Source organism: Oncorhynchus kisutch, linkage group LG10, assembly GCF_002021735.2.
Source record: "Oncorhynchus kisutch isolate 150728-3 linkage group LG10, Okis_V2, whole genome shotgun sequence".
Lineage (NCBI taxonomy): Eukaryota > Metazoa > Chordata > Actinopteri > Salmoniformes > Salmonidae > Oncorhynchus > Oncorhynchus kisutch.
Genome location: NC_034183.2, coordinates 19,707,142 through 19,734,047, shown reverse-complemented (window position 1 = coordinate 19,734,047; position 26,906 = coordinate 19,707,142). Strand labels below are relative to the sequence as shown.

General features: G+C 44.5%; 1 protein-coding gene across 3 annotated transcripts in view; it reads left to right on the top strand.

Moving 5' to 3' along the window:
* Positions 1-26,906, top strand: part of LOC109897873 (transducin-like enhancer protein 4) — a 109,043-nt gene that overhangs the window by 25,165 nt on the left and 56,972 nt on the right. For all 3 annotated transcript variants that reach the window (XM_020492500.2, XM_020492498.2, XM_020492499.2), the window contains exon 4: positions 9,962-10,006. In XM_020492500.2, the coding sequence (XP_020348089.1) occupies positions 9,962-10,006 (45 nt within the window). The remainder of the gene's footprint in view (positions 1-9,961; positions 10,007-26,906) is intronic.

The following is a 26,906-nucleotide window of genomic DNA, read 5'->3' as shown; positions in this document are numbered from 1 at the left end:
TCATTGCAGCCAAAAATGGCACAACCAGTTATTGAGTGTAAGGGGGCAATTACTTTTTCACACAAGGTAATTGGGTGGTTGCATAACTTTTGAATAAATAAAATAAGTATCCATTTTTGTTAGTTATTTGTAAAGTCAGGTTCCCTTTATCTAATATTAGGTTTTGGTGGAAGATCAGATAACATTCGGTATCAAAAATATGCAAAAATAGAGAAAATCACAGAGGGGGCAAATACTTTTTCACTGCACTGTATATTGGTGTACATACAAGTTATGTAGAGTAGCCTATGAATGGCTGGGGTTGAGGTTAGCTCTGAGGAATGGCCTCTAACATCTGTGTCTGTAATGTCTGTAATGCCTACTGTATTGGCAGTGATCTGGAGGGAGGGAGTGTAAGGAACAGAGTGAGAAGGAGGGAGATTGAGAGGGAGGGAGAAAGGCAGGGACAGGGGCTCAGGAGTGAGAAAGAGAGAGAAAAAAAATTGAAAAGGGAAGTTGAGAGAGAGGCAGCCAGACAGAGAGAGATACAACACCAACAGAGAGAGACAGAGAATGACAAAGATAGAGTGGCTGAGATGGAAAGGCAGGAAAAGAGAGGGATAGAGAAAGAGAGCGTGAGCACAGACACGTAAATAATGGGAAGTAACAAAGTCTCAGTGGCTCCACAGTGGAGCTAACCCAGAAGGATATATTTACGTAGTTAGACTGTAGCCTTAAGACTTGTTTGCACAGGCAGTCCAGTCTTTCTTTAGACTGCTCCTATCATTCATTATTCTGTAACTTTAAAAACCAGGTATGGGATGTTCCCACCCGCTAATGTACTACTTCCAGGGAATGACTTACGACTCGGCTGATGATGATAATGATGATGATGTTGAGCATGGAATAGACATGAGGATTCATTTTGGAATGTTTGGAATGTTGCCTCCGTAAAACGAGGTAAAAGCATAAGCAGGCAGGAAGGCAGGGGGTGATGTTCTATACGTTTGATTAACGCACTCTGCAGCTTTATGCATAAGCTAAACTCAGCAAAAAAAGAAATGTCCCTTTTTCAGGACCCTCTCTTTCAAAGATAATTTGTAGAAATCCAAATAACTTCACAGATCTTTATTGTAAAGGGTTTAAACACTGTTTCCCCATGCTTGTTCAATGAACCATAAACAATTAATGAACATGCACCTGTGGAACGGTCGTTAAGACACTAACAGCTTAGACTGTAGGCAATTAAGGTCCCAGTTATGAAAACTTAGGACACGAAAGAGGCCTTTCTAAAAACACCAAAAGAAAGATGCCCAGGGTCCCTGCTCATCTGCGTAAACGAGCCTTAGGCATGCTGCAAGGAGTTATGAGGACTGCAGATGTGGCCAGGGCAATAAATTGCAATGTCCGTACCGTGAGAAGCCTAAGACAGCGCTACAGGGAGACAGGACGGACATCAAACCTGTGGAACAGGTACAGGATGGCAACAACAACTGCCCGAGATACACCAGGAACGCACAATCCCTCCATCAGTGCTCAGACTGTCCGCAATAGGCTGAGAGAGGCTGGACTGGGGGCTTGTAGGCCTGTTGTAAGGCATCACCGGTGTTGAAATCACCGACAACAATGTCATCTATGGGCACAAACCCACCGTCGCTGGACCAGACAGGACTGTCAAAAAATGCTCTTCACTGACGAGTCGCGGTTTTGTCTCACCAGGGGTGATGGTCGGATTTGCGTTTATCGTTGACATGACCCTCCAGCATGACAATGCCACCAGCCATACTGCTCGTTCAGTGCGTGATTTCCTGCAAGACAGGAACGTCAGTGTTCTGCCATGGCCAGCGAAGAGCCCGGATCTCAATCCCATTGAGTACGTCTGGGACCTGTTGGATCGGAGGGTGAGGGCTGGGGCCATTCCCCCCCAGAAATATCCGGGAACTCGCAGGTGCGTTGGTGGAGGAGTGGGGTAACATCTCACAGCAAGAATTGGCAAATATGGTCCATGAGGAGGAGATGCACTGCCGTTCTTAATGCAGCTGGTGGCCACACCAGATACTGACTGTTACTTTTGATTTTGACACCCCCTTTGTTCAGGGACACATTATTCCATTTCTGTTAGTCACATGTCTGTGGCACTTGTTCAGTTTATATCTCAGTTGTTGAATCTTGTTATGTTCATAAAAATATTTTAATGTTAAGTTTGCTGAAAATAAACACAGTTGACAGTGAGGACGTTTCCTTTTTATGGAACCCGTCTCTGTTAGATATGGAACCCGTCTCTGTTAGATATGGAACCCGTCTCTGTTAGATATGGAACCCGTCTCTGTTAGATATGGAACCCGTCTCTGTTAGATATGGAACCCGTCTCTGTTAGATATGGAACCCGTCTCTGTTAGATATGGAACCCGTCTCTGTTAGATATGGAACCCGTCTCTGTTAGATATGGAACCCGTCTCTGTTAGATATGGAACCCGTCTCTGTTAGATATGGAACCCGTCTCTGTTAGATATGGAAGCCGTGATATGGATCCCAATATCAAATAATTTCTGGGTAATAATTAAGCACCTTACTGTGATTGTTTTCAATTAAAATGGTTAAAAAAAAGGGTCCTCCAGAGTGGCGAGGCAGTCTAAGGCACTGCAGTGCTTGATGTGTCACTACAGATCTGGATTCGATCCTGGGCTGTGTTGCAGCCGGCCGTGACCGAGAGACACATTTGGTCCAGCATCGTCCGGGTTAGGGGAGGGTTTGGCTGGCCGCTATGTCCCAACACACTCTAGCGACAACTGTGGCGGGCCAGGCCCATGCACGCTGACACGGTCGCCAGGTGTACTGTGTTTCCTCCGACACATTGGTGCGGCTGGTTTCCGGGTTAAGCGAGCAGTGTGTCAAGAACCAGTGCGACTTGACAGGGCAATGTTTTGGATGACGCATGGCTCTCGTCCTTCGTCAATTTCTCAAGCAACAATTTTGTTAGGACATCTCACCCAAACAGGCTGCAATTCAGGCAGGCTTTTCAAAAGGCATTATCATAATTTTCAAAATTTCACAGTATTATTCCAACCTCAAAACACAGGAAAATCACATTTTTGGCTGCTCTGGGCCTAAATAAGACCACATTGTTTCACTGTCTGATCAGAGAATGAGAGGTATCTGTCAGTGTCAGGCCTGAGACAGGGAGACAGAAGAGGTTGGCATGTGTCTGTGTCATTTCTGTGGGTTTTATGAGTGTGTTTGTGTGTGTGTTTAGTATTTGTGTGTAGTGTTTCTGTTTGGAATAGAGGGGGTCTGCAGGGTTCCAGTTTGAATGACCATCCATGTGGTCACATGCACTATAACCCTGTGTGTTCATGTGTGTTTGCGTGCTATACATCCCCGCAGGGGGAGGGGTGTTTGTGAGGGGGGAGGATTAATGCACTACTCTCAGCCGCTTACTCCACCCCCAGCTTATCTGTCTGATTGAGCCTGACAAACTGTGCTCTCTTCAGGAACATTACAGTCACAGATTGCGAAAGAGAGATGGAAAGAGGGAGATGGAGAGAGAGATTGAGTATCAGAAGAGGAGAGGGGAGGAAGGAGAGAACCAGGGCAGAGGGGAAGGGATGAGGATAGAATTGTAAAAGAAATGCACCCTGGTAAGCTAACCGTTTCTATGACATATGACAGTGCAAGCTGAGGATTTAGGGAGAAAAAAATGGTCCAGGAGGATTGTGATTTAAGAGTCTTCAACCTGCCTCGACTGTCTGGTAACATGTAGGAACACAGCAGAACACACATCTTTACAAAGATTGGCTGCTGGTGGCTCTATCAACATTTGTCAGCAGAATACCACCCTGCATCCCACTGTTGGCTTGCTTCTGAAGTTAAGCAGCGTTGGTCCTGGATGGGAGACCAGATGCTGCTGGAAGTGGTGTCGGAGGGCCAGTAGGAGGCACCCTTTCCTCTGGTCTAAGAAAATATCTCTTGTGTAGGGTGCTGTCTTTCGGATGGGATATTAAATGGGTGTCCTGACTCTCTCTGGTCACTAAAGATCTCATGGCACTTATTGTAAGACCCTGGGGTCCTGGCTAAATTCCCAATCTGGCCCTTACAGTTGGCTCATTCATCTCTCCCCTGTAACTATTCCCCAGGTCGTTGCTGTAAATGAGAATGTGTTCTCAGTCAACTTACCTGGTCAAATAAAAATATGCCCCTCATACTCTAGGCCCAATGAGAAAGGCTACTCCAAGGTCAATCCATTTTGGTTGGGATTTGGTCATATTTCTCCAACTCTGATTATGAACTAAGAAGTGAAGACTTTCTATCGACATTTAGTTATTTCTCTATGTGGAGTTTACAGAGCAAAAAGTCAGATCTCACCAGTCTTAAGAACGTGTGAGTTAAGCTTGCTAATGAATGTATTAATATACTGATGGTATCTGTTGGTGTGGGAGGAGAGAGAGAAGTGGAGAGACAGGCACCACATGAGGGATGCTGATAAACAATGCAGTCTACGTGCACGCACGCACGCACACCCACACACATACCATTTAGCCAAATCACCTTGGATTAGATGCACTCCACAGATCATCTTCTTAAGTCTGGAGATTTAACAGAATAGTAGAGAGAGAGAGAGAGAGAGAGAGAGAGAGAGAGAGAGAGAGAGAGAGAGAGAGAGAGAGAGAGAGAGAGAGAGAGAGAGAGAGAGAGAGAGAGAGAGAGAGAGAGAGAGAGAGAGAGAGAGGAGAGAGAGAGAGAGAGAGAGAGAGAGAGAGAGAGAGAGAGAGAGAGAGAGAGAGAGAGAGAGAGAGAGAGAGAGAGAGAGAGAGAGAGAGAGAGAGAGGAGAGAGAGAGAGAGAGAGAGAGAGAGAGAGAGAGAGAGAGAGAGAGAGAGAGAGAGAGAGAGAGAGAGAGAGAGAGAGAGAGAGAGAGAGAGAGAGAGAGAGAGAGAGAGAGAGAGAGAGAGAGAGAGAGAGAGAGAGAGAGAGAGAGAGAGAGAGAGAGAGAGAGAGAGAGAGATGAAGTACTGACTGCTCAATACGTTGGTTGCTCAGATGACTGTGAGTGTTATAGAAAGGAATAGAAAGACGGAGTGGGGGTGATGTTGTTGATGGTTTAGGACTATCACATGACTAGAGATTAGTTAGCCAATGACTTGCTTATGGTAGTCCATCGTATCTGATGATTGTGGAGTCCAATCTGAGATCCACAAACTGTATTGCAGATGGGGCATATGCAGTCTGTGTCGGCGGGGGCAGGCATGGTTGTTTGTCTCCTGAGCTGTTTATGCTGTCTCTTTGTGCTCCTCTCCTCCTCCCACCTCTGTTCATCGGTCTGGCAGAGCTGCCGCCAGGTGGAACGGTCGACAGCAGCATCCTCCAGGTCTGTGGATTTGATGTTGCATTGCTTCAGCAACGTTTTTAGCTGGTCCTTGTAGTGCTTCATCTGCCCCCCTGCAGATCGCCGGTCAAGATGTATCTGGCCGTACAGGATTTTCGCTGGCATGCGCTCCTGAGACATTCTAATGAAATGCCTAAGCCTGCGCAGTTGGTGCTGGGTGACCATGGCCTCCATGCTCTTGCAGTTGGTCTTAGCAAGTATTTCTGTATGGGGCACACGGTTGCACCAGGCGATTCCCAGAATGTCTTATGTGGAATCGCTCAATCTGTTTGTTGTGGCGACTGTAAATGACCCAGTTTTCACAGCTGTAATGAAGTGTGGTGATGCAGAGGGCTTGATAGATGGCGATTGTGGTGTGGGGGTGGAGATCCCTGTTTTGGAAGACCCTGCGTCTGAGTTTCCCGAAGGCAGCAAATGCTTGTTGATCCTATTTTGAATTTTGAGGTCGATGCTGCAGCCCCCTGAGAGGATGCTGCCCAGGTATTTGAAGGACGGGACTATTGTCAGTGATTTATGTTCAATGGTGAAGACAGGCATGGTGGGTGGAGGGCCGGATCTCCATTGGCAGACCACCTCTGCCTTGGTGGTGTTGATAGACAGTCCCATCCTGCTATAGACCCTCATAGATGCTACAAGGATGGACTGAAGGTCTTCTGGAGTGTGGGCCACAAGAGTACAGTCATCAGCATACTGCAGCTCAAGAACCCGCTCCGTCAAAACCTTGGTGGTTACTTGGAGCCTCCTTATGTTGAATAGATTTCCATCCAGTCTGAAGTACACCGCAACTTTGTGGAAAAGCTGGGTGACACATAGGTGGAAGATGTTAAAGAGTACTAGTGCCATCGCACATCCCTGTCTCACACTGATGCTTACTCCAAAGGGCAATGACTCCTGCCCTCCTATGGCCATTGGAGCCATCAGCCCATCATGGAACTGGCAATGGATGTTGACACATTTGTCTGGACAGCCACATTTGAGTAGAATGCCCCATAGTAGTTCCCTGCTCACGGTGTTGAAGGCCTTGGAGAGGTCGACAAAGGTCATGAAAAGGTCCTGATGTTGTTCACGGTACTTCTCCTAGAGTTGCTGTGCTGTGAATATCATGTCGACCGTCTCCTGTTCTTTTTGAAGCTGCATTGTGACTCTGGCAGCAGTTCCTCTGTGATGTTGTTCACCAGCCTGTGTAGCATCACCTTGGCCAGGACCTTGCCGGCCACTGCCAGAAGGGATTTCCCCCGGCTGTTGCCGCAGATGAACTTGTCACCCTTGTTCTTATAGATGGTGACAATGTTTCCATCCCACCACTGTTGGAGGGACAATCTCCAGGTCCCAAACCTGGTGCAGAAGTAACCTCCCTTCTTAAGTAGTTGTCCGCACCAGGGGTCTTGTTGTTCTTGAGGTAACGGAGAGCTGATAACACCTCCTGGAAGGTTGGCAAATGGTTGAAGTCTTGAATGGGTGGACGGACAGGCAGTTCTTCCAGGATGGAGTGGTCTGTAGGAGAGTGCTGATTGAGTAGTGCTTCAAAGTGGTCAGCCCACCTCATCAGGATCTGGTTTTGGTCCTTCAAGTGAGTCAGACCATCGGCTGTTTTCATGGGGGTGATGGAGTGACTTCTAGGGCCATAGATAGCTTTAATTGAGTTGTAGAAATTATGCATGCCGTTTTTGTCGACATAAATGTGGATTTCTTGTTTCTTATTCATCCACCGGTGTTGGGGGGACGTATTCTCACCTGGAGTTTAGCCAGTATCATACGGTGATCTGTCCAGCATTCTGCACCACTCGTGGCAGGTGTCAGCAGGAAGCCATTAGTGTCAGAACATCTCACTATGACGTAGTCAGGTGCCAGTGTTTGGAGCGTGGGTGCAGCTATGATGTTTTATATTTGTGCTTCTGCTGGAACAAGGTGTTAGTGACAATGAGATTGTGCTTGGCAGATAGAGTTAGTAGTCTCATGCCATTCTCATTGATCTGGCCAACACCATGACTCCGCTCCATATCCTGTTGTTCTGTCCCACCCTAGCGTTGAAGTCACCCAGCAGAAATATCTTGACATTCCTGGGGATGCGGTGTGACTGGTAGAAGCAGTCCTTTGCCTCATTCTCAGATGGTAACTTGGGTGCGTATGCACTGAGAAGAGTAGCATAATGCATCTTGGTTAGGGGGATACCGAGAGACATGAGTCTTTCACTTATGCCAACTGGTGTTTCGGCGAGGCTGAGTGATAGGCTGTTCTTAAAAGTCCCACACCGTGCTGATGTTGTCCAACCAGAGGGTAACCTTTCCAGAAGAAAGTGTAACCTTCTCCCTCCTCTTTCAGGGACCCTTCATCCAGGAACCTGGTCTCACTCAGAGCAGCAATGTCAATGTTTTAGCGCCTTAGTTTGGTAGCAATCAAAGCTGTTCTCCGATGGAGTCTATCGCTATTATCGTCAGTGTCCAAGAGTGTGAGGGCCAACACACTCGCATGGTCGATCCTTGCCATCAAGTTAATGCGCACGTGCACTCATGCGCGCGCGCGCACACACACACACGCACACACATGCGAACCTATATACTGCGACATACACCCTCATCTCTGTCTCACCCTCTCTTTCTGTCTGTCACTCTCACACACACTGATACACACACACACAGTGTCACACACCACACACACCCTCCTCGTTGTGGTGGTTGGGGAGGTGACGTCGGCATCAGCAGGCTGGCTTACTGTTTCTCTGCCGGGCTTAGCCTTCGCCACATCCACCACATGCCGTGCACAATCTGCTCCAGACTGACACACACACATGCATACACCAGGTATTATACACATAGCTCTCAATGAGAATGCACTGACACGAGAGGGATATTATATAATGGTGGGCGGTGGGGGAGTAGGACAGGGGGCTGACAGTCAGGCAGTCAGCTAGAGGAAGATGAAGCCATTAAGAAACAGAACAGACAAACCTGCACAACGCTACAACAACGCTGCTCCGCTCTGCTGTATGTGTGTAGTAGATCAGCCTTGATAACAGCTCTGTTGCTGGCTGCTGTTGTTGTGTTGTTGTGTAGTGTGGGGCTCTTAGCTAGCTCAGCTTCATCACCTGGGATCATAAGCCTGCATGGGGATTTTAGCGTTGTTCTTTTATATGGCTGAGAATGATGATTCGTGGAATAGTATGTGTGGAGAGTTATAGGAATGTGAAATATTAAAATGAATGAGAGTAGATTAGATGAATGAGAATATGCAAGACATGACAGATGTATTTTGGTGTGATTAAGCTGAGCAGATTCCTTGTAGTACACTGTGCAGTGTGTTGTATGCTAAGGATCATATGTGGCTGTACAGTATCTTGATCTTTCATGCCATTTAATTCATTTAGCCTGCCTCTCTATCAGTGTTGACTTTGCCTGAGGAGTATCCTCACACAGCCAGACACACACACAACTCAGTATTAGGAAGGTGTTCTTAATGTTTGGTATACTCAGTGTATACGTTCATTACAGTAACCCATTCCCACATTGTTCACCTCGCTGCATGGGTCCAGCCATGTTGGTTCTCTATGGAGCCTTATGCACTATCTTTCAGCCTATAATATGGTATGTAGAGCATTCTAAAGCCTTTACATAGTCCTTATTCCTCCATACAGACTGCTCTGTGAAGAGGCTTGTGTTGTCCAGTACATGGCCACATTAGCATATTGGTCCTCAGAACCTACTTATCTAATATGAGAGAGAGAGAATGAATAAGAATGGAGAGAGAAAGAGAGACTAATAATGGTTAGAGTGTGAGGGAGAGAGCGAGAGAGAGACTAATAATGGTTAGAGTGCAAGAGAAAAAGAGCGAGAGATGGGGGATGGATGGAGCGGTAGAGGGAGGGAGGACATGATGAGGAGAGATGGCACAAAAGAACATGGCTTTTATGATGTTGGAGAGAGGAGAGGATTCAGAGATGGACAAAGGAAGGAAGGCTCAAGAGGACCGCGTGTGAGCGTGTGTGTGTACTGTGTGAGCGCGTGTGTGTGTGCATGCATCATGTGTGTGTGATCGAGAGAGAAATGCCAGAGAGAGAGATCAAGAGATGGAGAGCGAAAGAAAGAGATATAGACAGACAGTCCCTGTGAGATGCAGAGATTCTGAGAGGGCGAGAAGAGACAGAAAGACAGAGAGAGTGATACAGAGACAGCGAGAGTTTCAGGGGGGAAGAGGGAGAGAGAGGGAGGGAGAGGGGGGAGAGGAAGGGGAGAGATTGGGGGGAGGGGAGAGAGAGAGGGTGGGAGAGAGAGGGAGAGAAGTCAGGTTTGATGGTCATCATTCTCCATGCTGTTCATGTGCCTGCTGAGACTGGGACTGGCTATGTCACAATGACTGATCCCCGCTGTCTCTCCAGCCCGGATGGAAGTTATTACTGTGTACACACACCCACACTGGTGCTGAGACAGACAAACACCGCCTCATACACACAAACACTGACAACGACATACACAGACACACATTCACATTTCCACCATGCACACATGAACGGACCCACATGCACACACACAATTGATCATCTGATTATATTTAATCTATTACCTCTGTATACTTATTGAACGTTGTTATTTCTCTCTCCATACAGTACTATGAGATGTCCTATGGGCTGAACATAGAGATGCACAAGCAGGTAAGAGAGACGTTACTGTCTTTCAGTATTACTGTGTGTGTTGTCTGTGTCTGGTCTCTTCCAGTAATGGTCTTTACAGGGAGCAGTATAGGGCAGACATCACAGTCACCATCCCTCTCAGCCCTCTATGACACCAGCCACTGTCTCTGTCTCTCTCTCTCTCTCTCTCTCTCACTCACTCACTCACTCACTCACTTACACACACACACACTCTCTCACACACACACACACACACACACTCTCTCACACACACACACACACACACACACACACACACACACACACACACACACACACACACACACACACACACACACACACACACACACACACACACACACACACACACACACCCTCAAACCGAGTGTGTGTGCATGTGTGTTTCACACCCATGAACTGTAGTATTTCTCATCATCTCTGAAAGAGTGTGTTCATCGCAGTAGGGTTTGTGTGTGTGTGTGTGTGTGTGTCATGATCAGCAGAGTCATGGCAGGCACCCCATGTCCCTTTCTTGTTGCAGAGTGCGCGTTGTGGCACATTATCCACTTGACTGACGTCTCCATTCAAGGTGACTTACAGGCTCATTCTTCTCCATCGTTACGGACAGCAGTGAAAAGGTCCGGTGGTGTTTAGCAGTCCCCATGCTGGACCCAGATCCAGAGCTAGGCACAGAACCAAACAGACCCAGAACCATAGTGAATATGTGCCATTAGCCAGTAGCCAGGCCGACAGGGTAAAGCTCCACTGTCAGCTCTACTGTCACCACAGAGGAGACATGAATAGAGATCTGCCTGTGTTACTCCAGAAAGGGGGAGGAAGAATGGGGGGGAGAGAGGGAGGGGAGGAAGAGAGGGGAAGGAGGGAATGAGAGAGGGGGAGTAAGGCTGCTGGCAGGGGACACAGGAGAAGGAAGAAGGAGGGCTGAGACAGGTGATGTGAGAGAAAGAGATACATTTGAGAGAGAACAGAGAGAGGGCGAGGGGGGAATTAGTGTGATATGAGAAAGAAAAATGGATAGTAAAAAAAGAGCCAGAGAGCGATAGAAAGGATGAACCAGAGACAGATACTGTAGAAAGGATGAGCCAGAGAAAGATACTGTAGAAAGGATGAGCCAGAGAGAGATACTGTAGAAAGGATGAGCCAGAGAAAGATACTGTAGAAAGGATGAGCCAGAGACAGATACTGTAGAAAGGATGAGCCAGAGAGAGATGCTGTAGAAAGGATGAGCCAGAGACAGATACTGTAGAAAGGATGAGCCAGAGAGAGATGCTGTAGAAAGGATGAGCCAGAGAGAGATACTGTAGAAAGGATGAGCCAGAGAAAGATACTGTAGAAAGGATGAGCCAGAGAGAGATGCTGTGGAAAGGATGAGCCAGAGAGAGATGCTGTGGAAAGGATGAGCCAGAGAGATATGCTGTAGAAAGGATGAGCCTGAGAGAGATGCTGTAGAAAGGATGAGTCAGAGAGAGATACTGTACAAAGGATGAGCCAGAGAGAGATGCTGTAGAAAGGATGAGCCAGAGAGAGATGCTGTAGAAAGGATGAGCCAGAGAGATGCTGTAGAAAGGATGAGCCAGAGAGAAATACTGTATAAAGGATGAGCCAGAAAGAGATGATGTAGAAAGGATGAGTCAGAGAGAGATGCTGTGGAAAGGATGAGCCAGAGAGAGATGCTGTAGAAAGGATGAGCCAGAGAGAGATTCTGTAGAAAGGATGAGCCAGAGAGAGATGCTGTAGAAAGGATGAGCCAGAGAGAGATACTGTACAAAGGATGAGCCAGAGAGAGGGTGAAAGTAAAATAAAAAATGAGCGAGAGTGCACTGAGAAATGACAAGGGGAGCTTTGAGCCAAAGTAAGGAATAATGAATCATGAATAGATTTAACAGTATCTGCTCTTAGTTTCTCTCTTCCCAGCCCAGCCGTGTGCCATTACTCTCCTCCTTATCACGTGCGGGGCCATCTCGTGGTGTGCTGCTGCCATTAATTGAGCCATCAAGCAGTCACTCGCTTTCTACAGGAGTCACTATTCCCTTTAGCTTCTACTGATCAGGGAGGGTTGTGTATAGGGGAGGATTTGGAAGGAATGGGCCGTCTGCCAACAGGGCTACTGATACCAACTGATCTGATAGTATCTGTGTGTGTGTTCTGTCTGCTTCCCTCCCTTCCTGCCGTGGAGATGGTGATCACTGATCAGCCATGGCATCATGGTGGCTTTAAAACAGCAGGCACAGCACACACCTTCCTGCCTCACTGGAAGAGAGAGAGAAACACTGAGGGCTTAGTATAATGGAGTTACATATGTAGTGATATATATGTCGGCAGCAATACAGTCATATCATCAAGTGTGATGTTTTAGGTCTGCAGACAGCTAGTTATATATTCCATGCTATATGTTCTCAGAAGACTCAGGGATATGGTGGTATATGTGTACAGAAGGTATGGTGATACATTATATTCACTGATATCGGTCCTAAGAAGCCTGCAGAAGTAATTTTATATTCACAGATGTACACCGCCCCTGTAGTTCTAGTGATATCTGTCATAAGCAGCCTGCAGTAAGCTAGCTCACAGATATAGGTCCAGGAAAAAGGATTGAAATATTCAGTGATATACATTATATACTGTATTCAGGGATATTGCCCGACAATATCCTGTATATTTTCAGTCAGGTCTAGAAGGCTCAGTAGATATAGTTAGTGATAACGGCCTACAGAAGGCTAGTTATATATATTCAGTCAGGTCTAGAATGCCAGTAGATATAGTTAGTGATAACGTCCTACAGAAGGCTAGTTATATATATTCAGTCAGGTCTAGAAGGCTCAGTAGATATAGTTAGTGATAACGGCCTACAGGAGGCTAGTTATATATATTCAGTCAGGTCTAGAAGGCTCAGTAGATATAGTTAGTGATAACGGCCTACAGAAGGCTAGTTCTATATATTCAGTCAGGTCTAGAATGCCAGTAGATATAGTTAGTGATAACGGCCTACAGAAGGCTAGTTATATATATTCAGTCAGGTCTAGAATGCCAGTAGATATAGTTAGTGATAACGGCCTACAGAAGGCTAGTTATATATATTCAGTCAGGTCTAGAATGCCAGTAGATATAGTTAGTGATAACGGCCTACAGAAGGCTAGTTCTGTATATTCAGTCAGGTCTAGAATGCCAGTAGATATACAGTGCCTTTGGAAGGTATTCACACCCCTTGACTTTTTCCATGTTGTTGTGCTACAGCCTGAATTTAAAATGGATTGAATTGAGATTGTGTCATTGGCCTACACACAGAACCCCATAATGTCAAAGTGGAATTATGTTTTTTTTTATGTTTACAAATGAATAAAAAATGAAGAGTAAAAATGTGTCACTTAATAAGTTGGAGTCACTCTGTGTGCAATAATAGTGCTTAACATGATTTTTGAATCGGTATCTCTCTACCCCACACCAGTAGAGGCTTCGCAGAGGAGGAAGGAGAGGACCATCTCCAGTGAATTTCTATTTGTATTTTTTTTAATTTTTTTTTTTTGATAAAACGACTAAATTTATTTTATTTTATTTATTTATTTTACCTTTATTTAACCAGGTAGGCAAGTTGAGAACAAGTTCTCATTTACAATTGCGACCTGGCCAAGATTAAGCAAAGCAGTTCGACAGATAAAACGACACAGAGTTACACATGGAGTAAAAACAAACATACAGTCAATAATGCAGTATAAACAAGTCTATATACAATGTGAGCAAATGAGGTGAGAAGGGAGGTAAAGGCAAAAAAGGCCATGATGGCAAAGTAAATACAATATAGCAAGTAAAATACTGGAATGGTAGTTTTGCAATGGAAGAATGTGCAAAGTAGAAATAAAAATAATGGGGTGCAAAGGAGCAAAATAAATAAATAAATAAAAATTAAATACAGTTGGGAAAGAGGTAGTTGTTTGGGCTAAATTATAGGTGGGCTATGTACAGGTGCAGTAATCTGTGAGCTGCTCTGACAGTTGGTGCTTAAAGCTAGTGAGGGAGATAAGTGTTTCCAGTTTCAGAGATTTTTGTAGTTCGTTCCAGTCATTGGCAGCAGAGAACTGGAAGGAGAGGCGGCCAAAGAAAGAATTGGTTTTGGGGGTGACTAGAGAGATATACCTGCTGGAGCGTGTGCTACAGGTGGGAGATGCTATGGTGACCAGCGAGCTGAGATAAGGGGGGACTTTACCTAGCAGGGTCTTGTAGATGACATGGAGCCAGTGGGTTTGGCGACGAGTATGAAGCGAGGGCCAGCCAACGAGAGCGTACAGGTCGCAATGGTGGGTAGTATATGGGGCTTTGGTGATAAAACGGATTGCACTGTGATAGACTGCATCCAATTTGTTGAGTAGGGTATTGGAGGCTATTTTGTAAATGACATCGCCAAAGTCGAGGATTGGTAGGATGGTCAGTTTTACAAGGGTATGTTTGGCAGCATGAGTGAAGGATGCTTTGTTGCGAAATAGGAAGCCAATTCTAGATTTAACTTTGGATTGGAGATGTTTGATATGGGTCTGGAAGGAGAGTTTACAGTCTAACCAGACACCTAAGTATTTGTAGTTGTCCACGTATTCTAAGTCAGAGCCGTCCAGAGTAGTGATGTTGGACAGGCGGGTAGGTGCAGGTAGCGATCGGTTGAAGAGCATGCATTTAGTTTTACTTGTATTTAAGAGCAATTGGAGGCCACGGAAGGAGAGTTGTATGGCATTGAAGCTTGCCTGGAGGGTTGTTAACACAGTGTCCAAAGAAGGGCCGGAAGTATACAGAATGGTGTCGTCTGCGTAGAGGTGGATCAGGGACTCACCAGCAGCAAGAGCGACCTCATTGATGTATACAGAGAAGAGAGTCGGTCCAAGAATTGAACCCTGTGGCACCCCCATAGAGACTGCCAGAGGTCCGGACAGCAGACCCTCCGATTTGACACACTGAACTCTATCAGAGAAGTAGTTGGTGAACCAGGCGAGGCAATCATTTGAGAAACCAAGGCTGTCGAGTCTGCCGATGAGGATATGGTGATTGACAGAGTCGAAAGCCTTGGCCAGATCAATGAATACGGCTGCACAGTAATGTTTCTTATCGATGGCGGTTAAGATATCGTTTAGGACCTTGAGCGTGGCTGAGGTGCACCCATGACCAGCTCTGAAACCAGATTGCATAGCAGAGAAGGTATGGTGAGATTCGAAATGGTCGGTAATCTGTTTGTTGACTTGGCTTTCGAAGACCTTAGAAAGGCACGGTAGGATAGATATAGGTCTGTAGCAGTTTGGGTCAAGAGTGTCCCCCCCTTTGAAGAGGGGGATGACCGCAGCTGCTTTCCAATCTTTAAATATATTCACATGTCACCAAATCATAGATTAAAACAATGTTTTGCTATGAGGTTCTATAGTACCCTCAGCAGCACCCTGTAGGGTAGCACCATGGTGCAGCCAGAGGACAGCTAGCTTCTGTCCTCCTCATTGTACATTGAATTCAATACAAAACCTAGGAGGCTCATGGTTCTCACCCCCTTCAATAGACTTGCACTGTAATTATGGTGACTTCCAGAGGATGTCCTCCAACCTATCAAAGCTCTTGCAGCATGAACTGAACATGTCCACCCAATCAAAGGATCAGAAAATGAACCTAGTACTGAAAGCATAAGGTACAGCTAGCACTGCAGTGCATACAATGTGGTGAGTAGTTGACTCAAAGAGAGAGAAAATAGTTGAACAGTTTTAAACAAATTAATTTCTTCCAAAATTAAGGAGAAGCGCTAGAGAGAGAGCTAGCTATATTTGGTTCTTGTATTTTTGTATCTTTCACTTAGCTAGTGAATTCAGCTAGCTAGTTTAGCCTACTCAAACACCTGGCTCAAACAGAGAGGGATGATATGTTAGCTAGCTGGCTATAGCTATCCAACACTGGAACTCTTCAAGTCAAGGTAAGCTTTTGTTTTTATGAATTTATTGCCACTGGGGCCCTCCAGTGTAACTGCTGAACTGCTTATGCAGCCAACTAGTTTAGCCTACTCAAACACCCAGCTCAAACCGAGAGGGCTGCTGTGTTAGCTAGCTGGCTATGACTATCCAACATTGGAACGCTACCAAGTCAAGGTAAGCTTTTAGTTTTATTAATTTATTGCCACCGGGGCATGCTGGTGTAACTGCTAAACTGCTTTCTGACTGTACACTGTACTGCATGATTGTTAACTAACACGTTAGTTCTAGTTGACTATGACGTGATAATGGTGTAGGCTGTGTGTAGCGAATAGCGGTCATGATATGAAGGTTTGGCTTGGAAAGTTTTTTTTTGTTTTTTTTGCCTGGTCACAGACAGCTGATGTGTTGTGCACTGAAATGCAAAAGGAAAAGGTGAGAGGAGGAGAACCCATAGATAATTACGAGAAGGAATTTTATATATATATATATATATAAAGTACAACGAGCAAAGTGATCATACTGTTTCTATGTGACTGCTATGAAAGTGAACTGTGTTTGCGTGTGATCAGGGGTGTATTCATTCTTAAACGCAACGAAACGGGGATAAACATACCTGAATTTGTTCAATAGATGCTCTCATTTGCAACTGTTAGACTAATGATTACACCCTAGATCAGCTAGATCACAGGAGGCTTCTGAGGGGAGAACTGCTCATAGTAACGAAACGGCGCAAATGGAATGGCATCAAACAAATGGAAACCATGTGTTTGATGTATTTGACACCATTCCACTTGTTCTGTTCCCAGCCATTACCACAAACCCGTTCTCCCCAATTAAGGTGCCATCAACCTCCTGTGAGCTAGATGCCGGCAAGAGTGTGCAAAGCAATATTGATAGTTTTACTGTCTGTCACCTTGTTTACTAAAAATGATCTCGACCTGTGTTGTAAACTTTCATTCATAGGCTAGGTTGTAGCAACCTCATGATGGTTACAGGGAAAATGTATCATGTAAGTAGCCTAACCTATCATTGTTACATTGAACTGGGTGAATGGAATATGAATGACAGTCATCCAATATGCTGTAATAGAAGTAAGGCCATGCTCATAAAAAAAATATTAATCCTCCCTCATCTTAAACGGCACCGACTGCCACTGCCCAACAAATGCAATTATCTGGTTATCAGTGAATTTCGAACACAGATCCATCCCCATGACCAGGGAGGTTTTCCAATGCCTCACAAAGAACAGCACCTATTGGTAGATGGGTACAAAAAAAGCAGACATTGAATATCCCTTTGAGCATGGTGAAGTTATTAACAACACTTTGGATGCTGTATCAATACACCCAGTCACTACAAAGACACAGGCATACTTCCTAACTCATTTGCCATAGCAGAAGGAAACAGCTCAGGGATTTCACCATGAGGCCAATGGTGACTAAAACAATTACAGAGTTGAATGCCTGTGATAGGAGAAAACTGAGGAAGGATCAACAACATTGTAGTAACTCCACAATGGAAGCTTGTACAGAATTTAGAAAATGACTGACATTGGATACAAGTATAGACTCAGAGCTAGAAAATTGTATATCATACAATGCAGTTGAGGAACAATGGGAAAGTAATTCTGCTTTGAAAGTTGATCAACTTGTAACCCCACTTCTGAGAAAATGGCCCTTGAAATATTTGGTACACCTACTGGAGAGCTCTTCTTTGTTTACACCCATTCAGCATCGTTCACACCCTCTTAAGCCTTAGCCCCACCCATCTTTAAGGATTCATGTGGGGCCATGTGCTAAACAGAGTGGGGTAAGGTAGTGTAGTAAACAACCAAAGATTTCAAGACTAAAAGTGGTGAAAGTAGTAGCAAAAATACACTTTATCTAGTCCTTGGCCTATATCATAATCTGACTTTGGTGCAGGTCATGTTGTTCTTCACATGACCGTTTCTGGTAAACACACAATTTATCAAATAAAATCAAAGTTTATTTGTCACATGCGCAGGATACAAGGTTTAAACGGTACAGTGAAATGGTTACTTGCATATTGTATAAATTAAATTGTATAAATTATTAGATGATTCTTACCCAGACACACCTGATGGGTCATGTGAAAGAAATGCTATAACCACCCCACAGCCACATCTAGCTAAGTGGATGGGTCACTATTGTCCAGACATGAACACATGTTCATGAAATACAATGGATGACCATAATCACCCCAGACACACCTGGCTAACCTGATGGGTCAGTCATATAATCATCTGGCAAAGTGTAGTCTTTTGTTTAGATTTGTAGCTAGCGAGCTAAAAAATGAACCTAACAGTGCTTTTCAACTGGGAACTTTGAAAAATATGAGGTCAAATCATGACGTCGTCAGTGATCTTCATGCCTGAAAGTCAGGGCTCTAGAAAGTGGCCCGAGTTCAATGCAAATGGCTTTCTGAGATATGAATAATATTACTACACAGATCATACACGTAACGTTATCTAGCAAGCCAGCCAGCTAATGTTAGCTGACAAGCTAATAGTACGCTTTAACTTGCAATGAAAACGACTTTGACAAAATTATAAACGTATAATATCCGAAAATGTAGCTAGCTAGACATGGATGAATGCTTCTCCCTCTTTGTCACGGATGCCATGGTTACCCTTAGTTTGAAGCTGTAATCTGGAGACAGGTGTTTTATACAACAGCCTTCTCTATGTTCTCTTTTCAACTCCCTTCGCATATTTTCAATCAATCATAATCTGCTTCCACCAGGCATTCAACTGATTTCAAAGCTCGGTCAACTTCTTCCGTCACAACAACATTGTTGATCCACATTTCTTCCCAATCACTGTCATCAGAAGACTACAATATCTGCTTCAACCAGCAGCATACCACCCTGCATACCACTGCTGGCTTGCTTCTGAAGCTAAGCAGGGTTGGTCCTGGTCAGTCCCTGGATGGGAGACTAGGTGCCTGAAGTGGTGCCTGAACTACCTGAAGTGGTGTTGGAGGGCCAGTAGGAGGCACTCTATTCTCTGGTCTAAAAAATATTGCATTGCCCCAGGGCAGTGATTGGGGACACTGCCCTGTGTAGGGTGCTGTCTTTCGGATGGGATGTTAAATGGGTGTCCTGACTCTCTGAGGTCATGAAAGGGCACATGTCGTAAGAGTAGGGGTGTTAACCCTGGTGTCCTGGTTAAATTCCCTATCTGGCCCTCAAAACCATCACACTCACCTAATAATCCCCAGTTTACAATTGGCTCATGTCCAACCCAGCCATTATCGCAGCCAATCATGGCTAACGGGAAGGTTCCTGTCTTTTTCCGTGACTAAACCAACTAGGCTCATAATTTTAACGATTTTATTCGTACTTACAGATAACATACAAGTTAGTAATTAAGGCAAATTAAAGTTCACATGTTCCAGAAGGCATTTCTGCCCAAAAATGCATTTTGATACTAAAATAAATGTTTGTGTTCAAATGCCTCTCCTGTGAAGTAGTGATGTGCAACATATGCGTCGTTTCCTGAAACGAGTCACAAATATTTTAAAACATTAATCTTGTTTGCAATCAGGCACTAAAGTAAAACTGCAAAAAATGTGGCAAAGAAGTTAACTTTATGTCCTGAATACAAAGCATTATGTTTGGGGCAAATCCAACACGACACCTCACTGAGTACCACTTTTCATCTTTTCAAGCATGGAGGTGGCTGCGTCATGTTATGGGTATGGTAGCCATCGGCAAGGACTAGTTATATTAAATAAAAAATAAATGGAATAGAGCTAAGCACAGGTCAAATCCTAGAGGAAAACCTGACTCAATCTGCGTTCCAACAGACACTGGGAGACACCTTCTAGCAGGCCAAATACACACTGGAGTTGCTTACCAGGACAACATTGCACATTGTCTAGCAATAATCAACAACCAACTTAACAGAGCTTGAAGAATGAAAAAAATAATAATGTGCAAATATTGCCCAATCCAGGTGTGTAAATCTCTTAGAGACATCCCAGAAAGACTCACAGCTGTAATCACTGCCAACAGTGATTCTAACATGTATTGTTGACTCAGGGGTGTGAATACTTATGTAAATGAGATTTCAGTATTACATTTTCAATACATTTGCAGACATTTAAAAAAAAAACTTTGTTATTGTGTGTAGACTGGTGAGAGACAAAAAAATCTATTTTGAATTCAGGCTATAACACAACAACATGTGTAATAAGTCAGGAGGTATGAATACTTTCTGAAGGCACTGTAGGCAGTGATTACTGCCTATGGAAGGCTGGGGGTGTGGGTGATGTTTTTAGAGTTGCTCTGCTCTATCCCCAGTAGACTCCTAAGGACAGATGAAGCAGCTGGCGTGCCTTCCTGTTCCATCTGTGTGTGTGTGTGTGTGTGTGTGTGTGTGTGTGTGTGTGTGTGTGTGTGTGTGTGTGTGTGTGTGCGAGAGAGTTAGAGACCGAGAAAGTGAGAGGGTTTTATAAAAAGTGTGTGAGTGTGTGTGCTCTAGCATCTGCATAATATGAATGTGTGTTTGTTCGCTCATGCCTAATTACCGCTAGCTATGTGCGCAGACAGCCCAGTGCATGTTTATATGTAGTTCATATTAATTCACATCCTCCTCTGGTTGTGCTTGGCTGGCGTTATGACCTGAATCCAGAGGTGTGTGTGTAACAGACCTCATTTAGGGAGGGAGGGAGATTCCCAGGGAGCTAGTCTTTTAGCATAATGGGTTTGTCACTCGATCAAAAGGCATCTGAGTAGCTGCACACGCCCTGCTGGGTGTTTGTGTGTGAGCCCATCTGTGTGTATGTGTACGTGTGTGAATGCATCTGTGTATGTGTACGTGTGTGAATGCATCTGTGTGTGTGTGTGTGTGTCTACAGGTGTGTGCACATGCAAGCCTGTTTATATATGCGTGTGAGACTGAAAGCATAAACAAATGTCTGTGTTTGCCTGTGTGTGTGTGCCAGTATGTTACTGCGTTTGTACGGTATGGTACACTCCTTTGTTGTGTGTGTACTACCACAGTGTATATGTGTGTGTGCTTCCACATTGTGTGTGTGTGTATCTTTTCTATGTATGTGTGTGTGTGTGTGTGTGTGTGTGTGTGTGTGTGTGTGTGTGTGTGTGTGTGTGTGTGTGTGTGTGTGTGTGTGTGTGTGTGTGTGTGTGTGTGTGTGTGTGTGTGTGTGTGTGTGTGTGGCCAGTGTACGGGGCTAGCGGTGTACTGTATAATTGCTTTGTGGTGGACAGGAGTTTAAAGCTGAAGCAGTCTGTCAGGCCAAGCTGGTAAGTATGAATGTCAGAGTAATGGGTAAGCACATTACTGTATATTGCTGGGGAGCCTAGGAGAGATATTGTTAAAAACTCTGGGACCCAGGCAGAAATTTGTCTGCAGGACTGCATTTTTACAGATGCTCTATAAAGGCCTCTCTGTCTGCTTAAGAGCCTGTGTGTGTGTGTGTGTGTGTGTGTGTGTGTGTGTGTGTGTGTGTGTGTGTGTGTGTGTGTGTGTGTGTGTGTGTGTGTGTGTGTGTGTGTGTGTGTGTGTGTGTGTGTGTGTGTGTGTGTGTGTGTGTGTGTGTGTGTGTGTGTGTGTGTGTGTGTGTTGGTTTAACTATCCTTGTGGGGACCAGATGTACCCATAAGGATATTAAAACAAAGTGGAGACATTTAACTATTTTAGGTTTAGGGTTACAATTAGGGTTAGGTTTAGTTTTAGGGTTAAAGTTAGGTTTAGGAAAAATAGGATTTTGAATGGAAATAAATGTTTTGGTCCCCACAAGGATAACTGTTTGTTGGTTCTCACTCTGTGAGTCTGCTTACATATAGCACCAATCAACAGTTTGGACACACCTACTCATTCAAGGGTTTTCCTGCATTGTAGAATAATAGTGAAGACATCAAAACTATGAAATAACACAAATGGAATTATGTAGTAACCAAAAAAGTGTTGAACAAATAAAAATATATGAAATATTTCAGATTCTTCAAAGTAGCCACCCTTTGCCTTGATGACAGCTTTGCACACTCTTGGCATTCTCTCAACCAGCTTAATGAGGAATGCTTTTCCAATAGTCTTCAAGGAGTTCCTGCATATGCTGAGCACTTCTTGGCTGCTTTTTCTTCACTCTGCATTCCAACTCATCCCAAACCAGGTCAGGTGATTGTGGAGGCCAGGTCAAATGATGCAACACCATGACTCTCCTTCTTGGTCAAATAGCCCTTACACAGCCTGGAGGTGTGTTGAGTCATTGTCCTGTTGAAAAACAAATTATAGTCTCACTAAACGAAAACCAGATGGGATGGCGTATTGCTGCAGAAAGCTGTGGTAGCCATGCTGCTTAAGTATGCCTTGAATTCTAAATAAATCCCTGATGGTGTACCAAGCATAGCCTCCCCCACACCATCACACCTCCTCCTCCATTCTACACTGTGGGAACCACACATGCAGAGATAATCCGTTCACCTACTCTGCTTCTCACAAAGACACGGCAGTTGGAACAAAATATCTCAAATTTGGACTGATCAGACCAAAGGACAGATTTCTACCGGTCTATTGTCCTTTGCTTGTCTTTCTTGGCCCAAGCAAGTCTCTTCTAATTATTGGTGTCCTTTAGTAGTGGTTTCTTTGCAGCAATTTGACGATGAAGGCCTGATTCACAGTCTCCTCTTAACAGTTAATGTTGAGATGTGTCTGTTACATGAACTGTGTCAATTTATTTGGGCTGCAATCTGAGGTGCAGTTAACTCTAATGAACTTATCCTCTGCAGCAGAGGTAACTCTGGTTCTTCCTTTCCTGTGGCAGTCTTCATGAGAACCAGTTTCATCATAGCTGTCACACCCTGACCATAGTTTGCTTTGTATGTTTCTATGTTTTGGTTGGTCAGGGTTTGATCTGAGTTGGCATTCTATGTTGGATGTCTTGTTTGTCTATTTCTATGTCTGGCCTGATATGGTTCTCAATCAGAGGCAGGTGTTAGTCATTGTCTCTGATTGGGAACCATATTTAGGTAGCCTGGGTTTCACTGTGTGTTTGTTCCTGTCTCTGTGTTTTGCACCAGATAGGGCTGTTTTTGGTTTTCCACGTTTATTGTTTTGTAGTGTTCATGTTTATCTTTTTTTTATTAAACATGAATCAATATAACCACGCTGCGTTTTGGTCCTCTTCTACTTCACCTAAAGAAAACCGTTACAATAGCGCTTGATGGTTTTTGCGACTGCACTTGAAGAAACTTTGAAAGTTCTTGAAATATTCCTGATTGACTGACCTTCATGTATTAAAGTAATGATGGATTGTCATTTCTATTTTCTTACAGTATTTGAGCTATTATTGCCATAATACGGACTTGGTCTTTTACCAAATAGGACTATCTTCTGTATATCCCCCTACCTTGTCACAACACAACTGATTGGCTCAAACGCATTAAGAAGAAAATAAATCCCACAAATTAAATTTTAACAAGGCACACCTGTTAATTGAAATGCATTCCAGGTGACTACCTCATGAAGCTGGCTGACAGAATGCCAAGAGTTTGCAAAGCTGTCATCAAGGCAAAGGGCGGCTACTTTTAAAAATCTCATATAAAATATTTTCTGATTGTTCAACACTTTTTTGGTTACTACATGATTCCATATGTGTTATTTCATAGTTTTGATGTCTTCACTGTTATTCTACAATGTAGAAAATAGTAAAATAGTATGTTTGCTTTACTGCTCTCCTTTCCTCTTTCCCTCTGTGTGTTTCTCTTCCTCCTCTTCCCGAATAGAGGGTCCATCAATCAGAGAGGATGGAAGGGGGGCTGCTGGCTCAGCGCCAGGAAGAGGAGCTGCCCAGAGGGGAGGGAAAGTGGGAGGGAGAGAGAGAGAGGAAGGGGGGGGGGTTGTGAACAGGATGAGGAGAGAAAGAGACCAACTGCACAGAGGAAAGAGAAAGATAGACAGAGAGTCTAAGTGCACAGAGAGAAAGAGTGAGAGAAAGAATAGGTGCGGGAGAAAGAGATCAGTTATTTTATTGATCTGTGGCTGTGACCACAACCAGTGGCTCGTTAGTGCATCATTGGTCACTAATATTTGTCTTAAAGTGTTTGCAGAGAGAGGAGAGCAGTTCCATTACATGCTGACTACACCGCTCGCCGCGCGTGCATTGCAAAATAAATGTACACATACATGTTATTCAATCATTGCACCCACACTGCTCACGCGCCAACGAGTGTCTGCGTTGCCAAGCGCTAAAACAGAAGTCAGTTCTATTTGTGACGCTGAATGTGTGGTCAGCGTCACAAGTCCTGCCTCCCATGGTTTATAGAAGCAGATACCCACATGCCATCTCATTGGTTATATCCACGGGTGAGTGAAAGATGAACTGCGGTCGGTCGGTAGTGGTAATACCTTACCTTATTATGAAAGTTGATGCCAATCGCTATATAAAGTCCAAAGAAGAAAAAGAAAACGTTTTGGTTGACCGTTTAATGTGTGGATTAATTGTCGGAGTAGAGGACCTTGTGCATTTCAGGTAAAATAACAACTCAACATGTATATCCCAGGACAAATTAGCTAGCAACAGCAAGCTAGCTAAATAGGACAAATTAGCTAGCAACTGCAAGCTAGCTAGCTAAATTGCCATAAATGTTTAATTTATTTCCGACCTGTCCCCAAATTAATAGAATTGGTTCAGAGTTTGATTTGATATTTCAACTTGCGTGTTGGGATCGCATTTTGTGTCGGGACAAAATCTATTTGCTCACGATGGCGCAGACCCATGTCCTGTCTGGGCATGGTGTTTGGCAGCAGGGGGAGGGAGATAAGGCTAGACTTAGGCTGGCTGACCGGGATCTCAATTCAATTCAAGGGCTTTATTGTCATGGGAAACATATGTTAACATTGCCAAGCAAGTGAAGTAGATAATTTTTATTGTTTATTTCACTTTTAATTATTAACAGTAAACATTACACTCACAGAAGTTCCAAAATAATAAAGACATTTCAAATGTCATTATGTCTAAATACAGTGTTGTAACAATGTGCAAATAGTTCAAGTACAAAAGGGACGATTACTAAACATAAATATGGGTTGTATTTACAATGGTGTTTGTTCTTCACTGGTTGCCCTTTTCTTGTGGCAACAGGTCACAAATCTTTCTGCTGTGATGGCACACTTGTATTTCACCCAGTAGATATGATTTCTCTCTCTCTCTGGTGCTACAGGGCTGAGGGGGCTGGGAGGACTCCTGCTAAACACACATGTAGGCACGCAAGCATACACTGAGATGCACTGAGATGCATTGCAGTCAGGAAGGCATGCACAAACACATAAAATGAAATACTCACACACATGCACAAGAACACACCCACACACACTCTCACCCACCTCTTCTCTCTAAAGCTGACCAGCACAGCCACACTGGGGCTCAGGGAAAGACTCAGCTGGCATTGCCCAAATGAGCCCCCCTCCCCCCACACACACACACTCAAATCACATTACATTTCACAATGCTTTATTAGCAAAGCATTTGCATTGTGTTATAAAGTAAATACTCCAGAAAAGCTTACTGCAGCTTGTCTATGTCATACTGAGGATCCACTTGTGTTAGTTTCAGAGTCTCAGTAATGACTCTTGTGTTTCAGCTCACTGTGTTAATTGTGACTCTGAAACATATCTGATGATTGGCGAGCACGCTGAGTGTATATGTGTGCGCGCATGCGTACCTGCGTGCGTGTGTGTGTGTGTGTGCATGCGTTCGCGTTTGTGTCTCCCTCAGGCAGTGATTGACTGGTGTGCTCCACAGCCTCCAGAGGACTGGGTCCTTGTCCTCCCTCTCATCCATCCATCTTCTCTTCCTCCCTCATTTTGTAAGAATTTAGGGTGATTTGCTGCTCTGTTTAAAATGCAGCTTAACATAGACTGACATTATCTCTCCTCTCCTCCACATTTCTCTCCTCCTCATCTCACCCCCCCTCTGCCAGACAAAGAGACAGCAGTGTTCTGTTGGCAGATTATTTATCCTCAGGTGTTTATTGACCAGCTCTCTCTTCTTCCTTTGTATCCATCCACCCATTCATCCATCCCTCTATTCACAGCCCTGCCAAAACTCCCTTACATGCTGACTAGACTGGGCGTGTGCGTCCGCCGTCGCGCGCATGTTGATTTTGTCCATCCACACCAGACGCGATCAGGACACGCAGGTTGAAATATCAAAACGAACTCTGAACCAACTATATTAATTTAGGGACAGGTCGAAACACTTTAAACATTCATGGACATTCAGCTAGCTTGCCGTTGCTAGCTAATTTCTCCTGGGATATAAACATTGGGTTGTTATTTTATCTGAAACGCACAAGGTACTTTTTCCTGAGATGTTTGTAGAATTTTGACCCATTTTGAGTCACACAAAGTCGTGTGTTCTCTACTCCAACAACTAATCCACAGATGAAGGGGATATTTTGTCAGTTTCTAGAAATCTCTCTTCTGTGGACTTTATATGTTGTTGGCAACCAACTTTAAGGTGCATTACCACCACCAACTGGACTAAGAGTGTGGACCTCAGTTCATCTTTCAAATCAGGCCTGAGCCTCCCGCCTGTCCGGCGCTGCCGGTGTCTCCCATCCATTCGGGACCCGTTTCTAGGGTCTCCAGTCCGAGGTCGGCGGCGAGGGTCACCGTGTTTAAGAGGCCACGGAGGAGGACAATGAGGCGGAGAAAAACTGTGGTGAAGTGGGGTCCACGTCCCGAATCATACTTAGGTAGCCTGGGTTTCACTTTTGAGTTGTGGGTGTTTGTTTTCCGTGTGTGTGTTTGTTGCCTCACGGTACTATTTCGGTTTCATTCGTTTCACGTTTATTGTTTTGTAGTGTTCAGTTTATGTCTTTAAATAAACGTTATGGACACTTACCACGCTGCGCATTGGTCCTCCTTCTCGCTACTCCTCCTCGGAAGAGGAGGAAGAATGCTGTTACAACATGTGTGTTTGTCT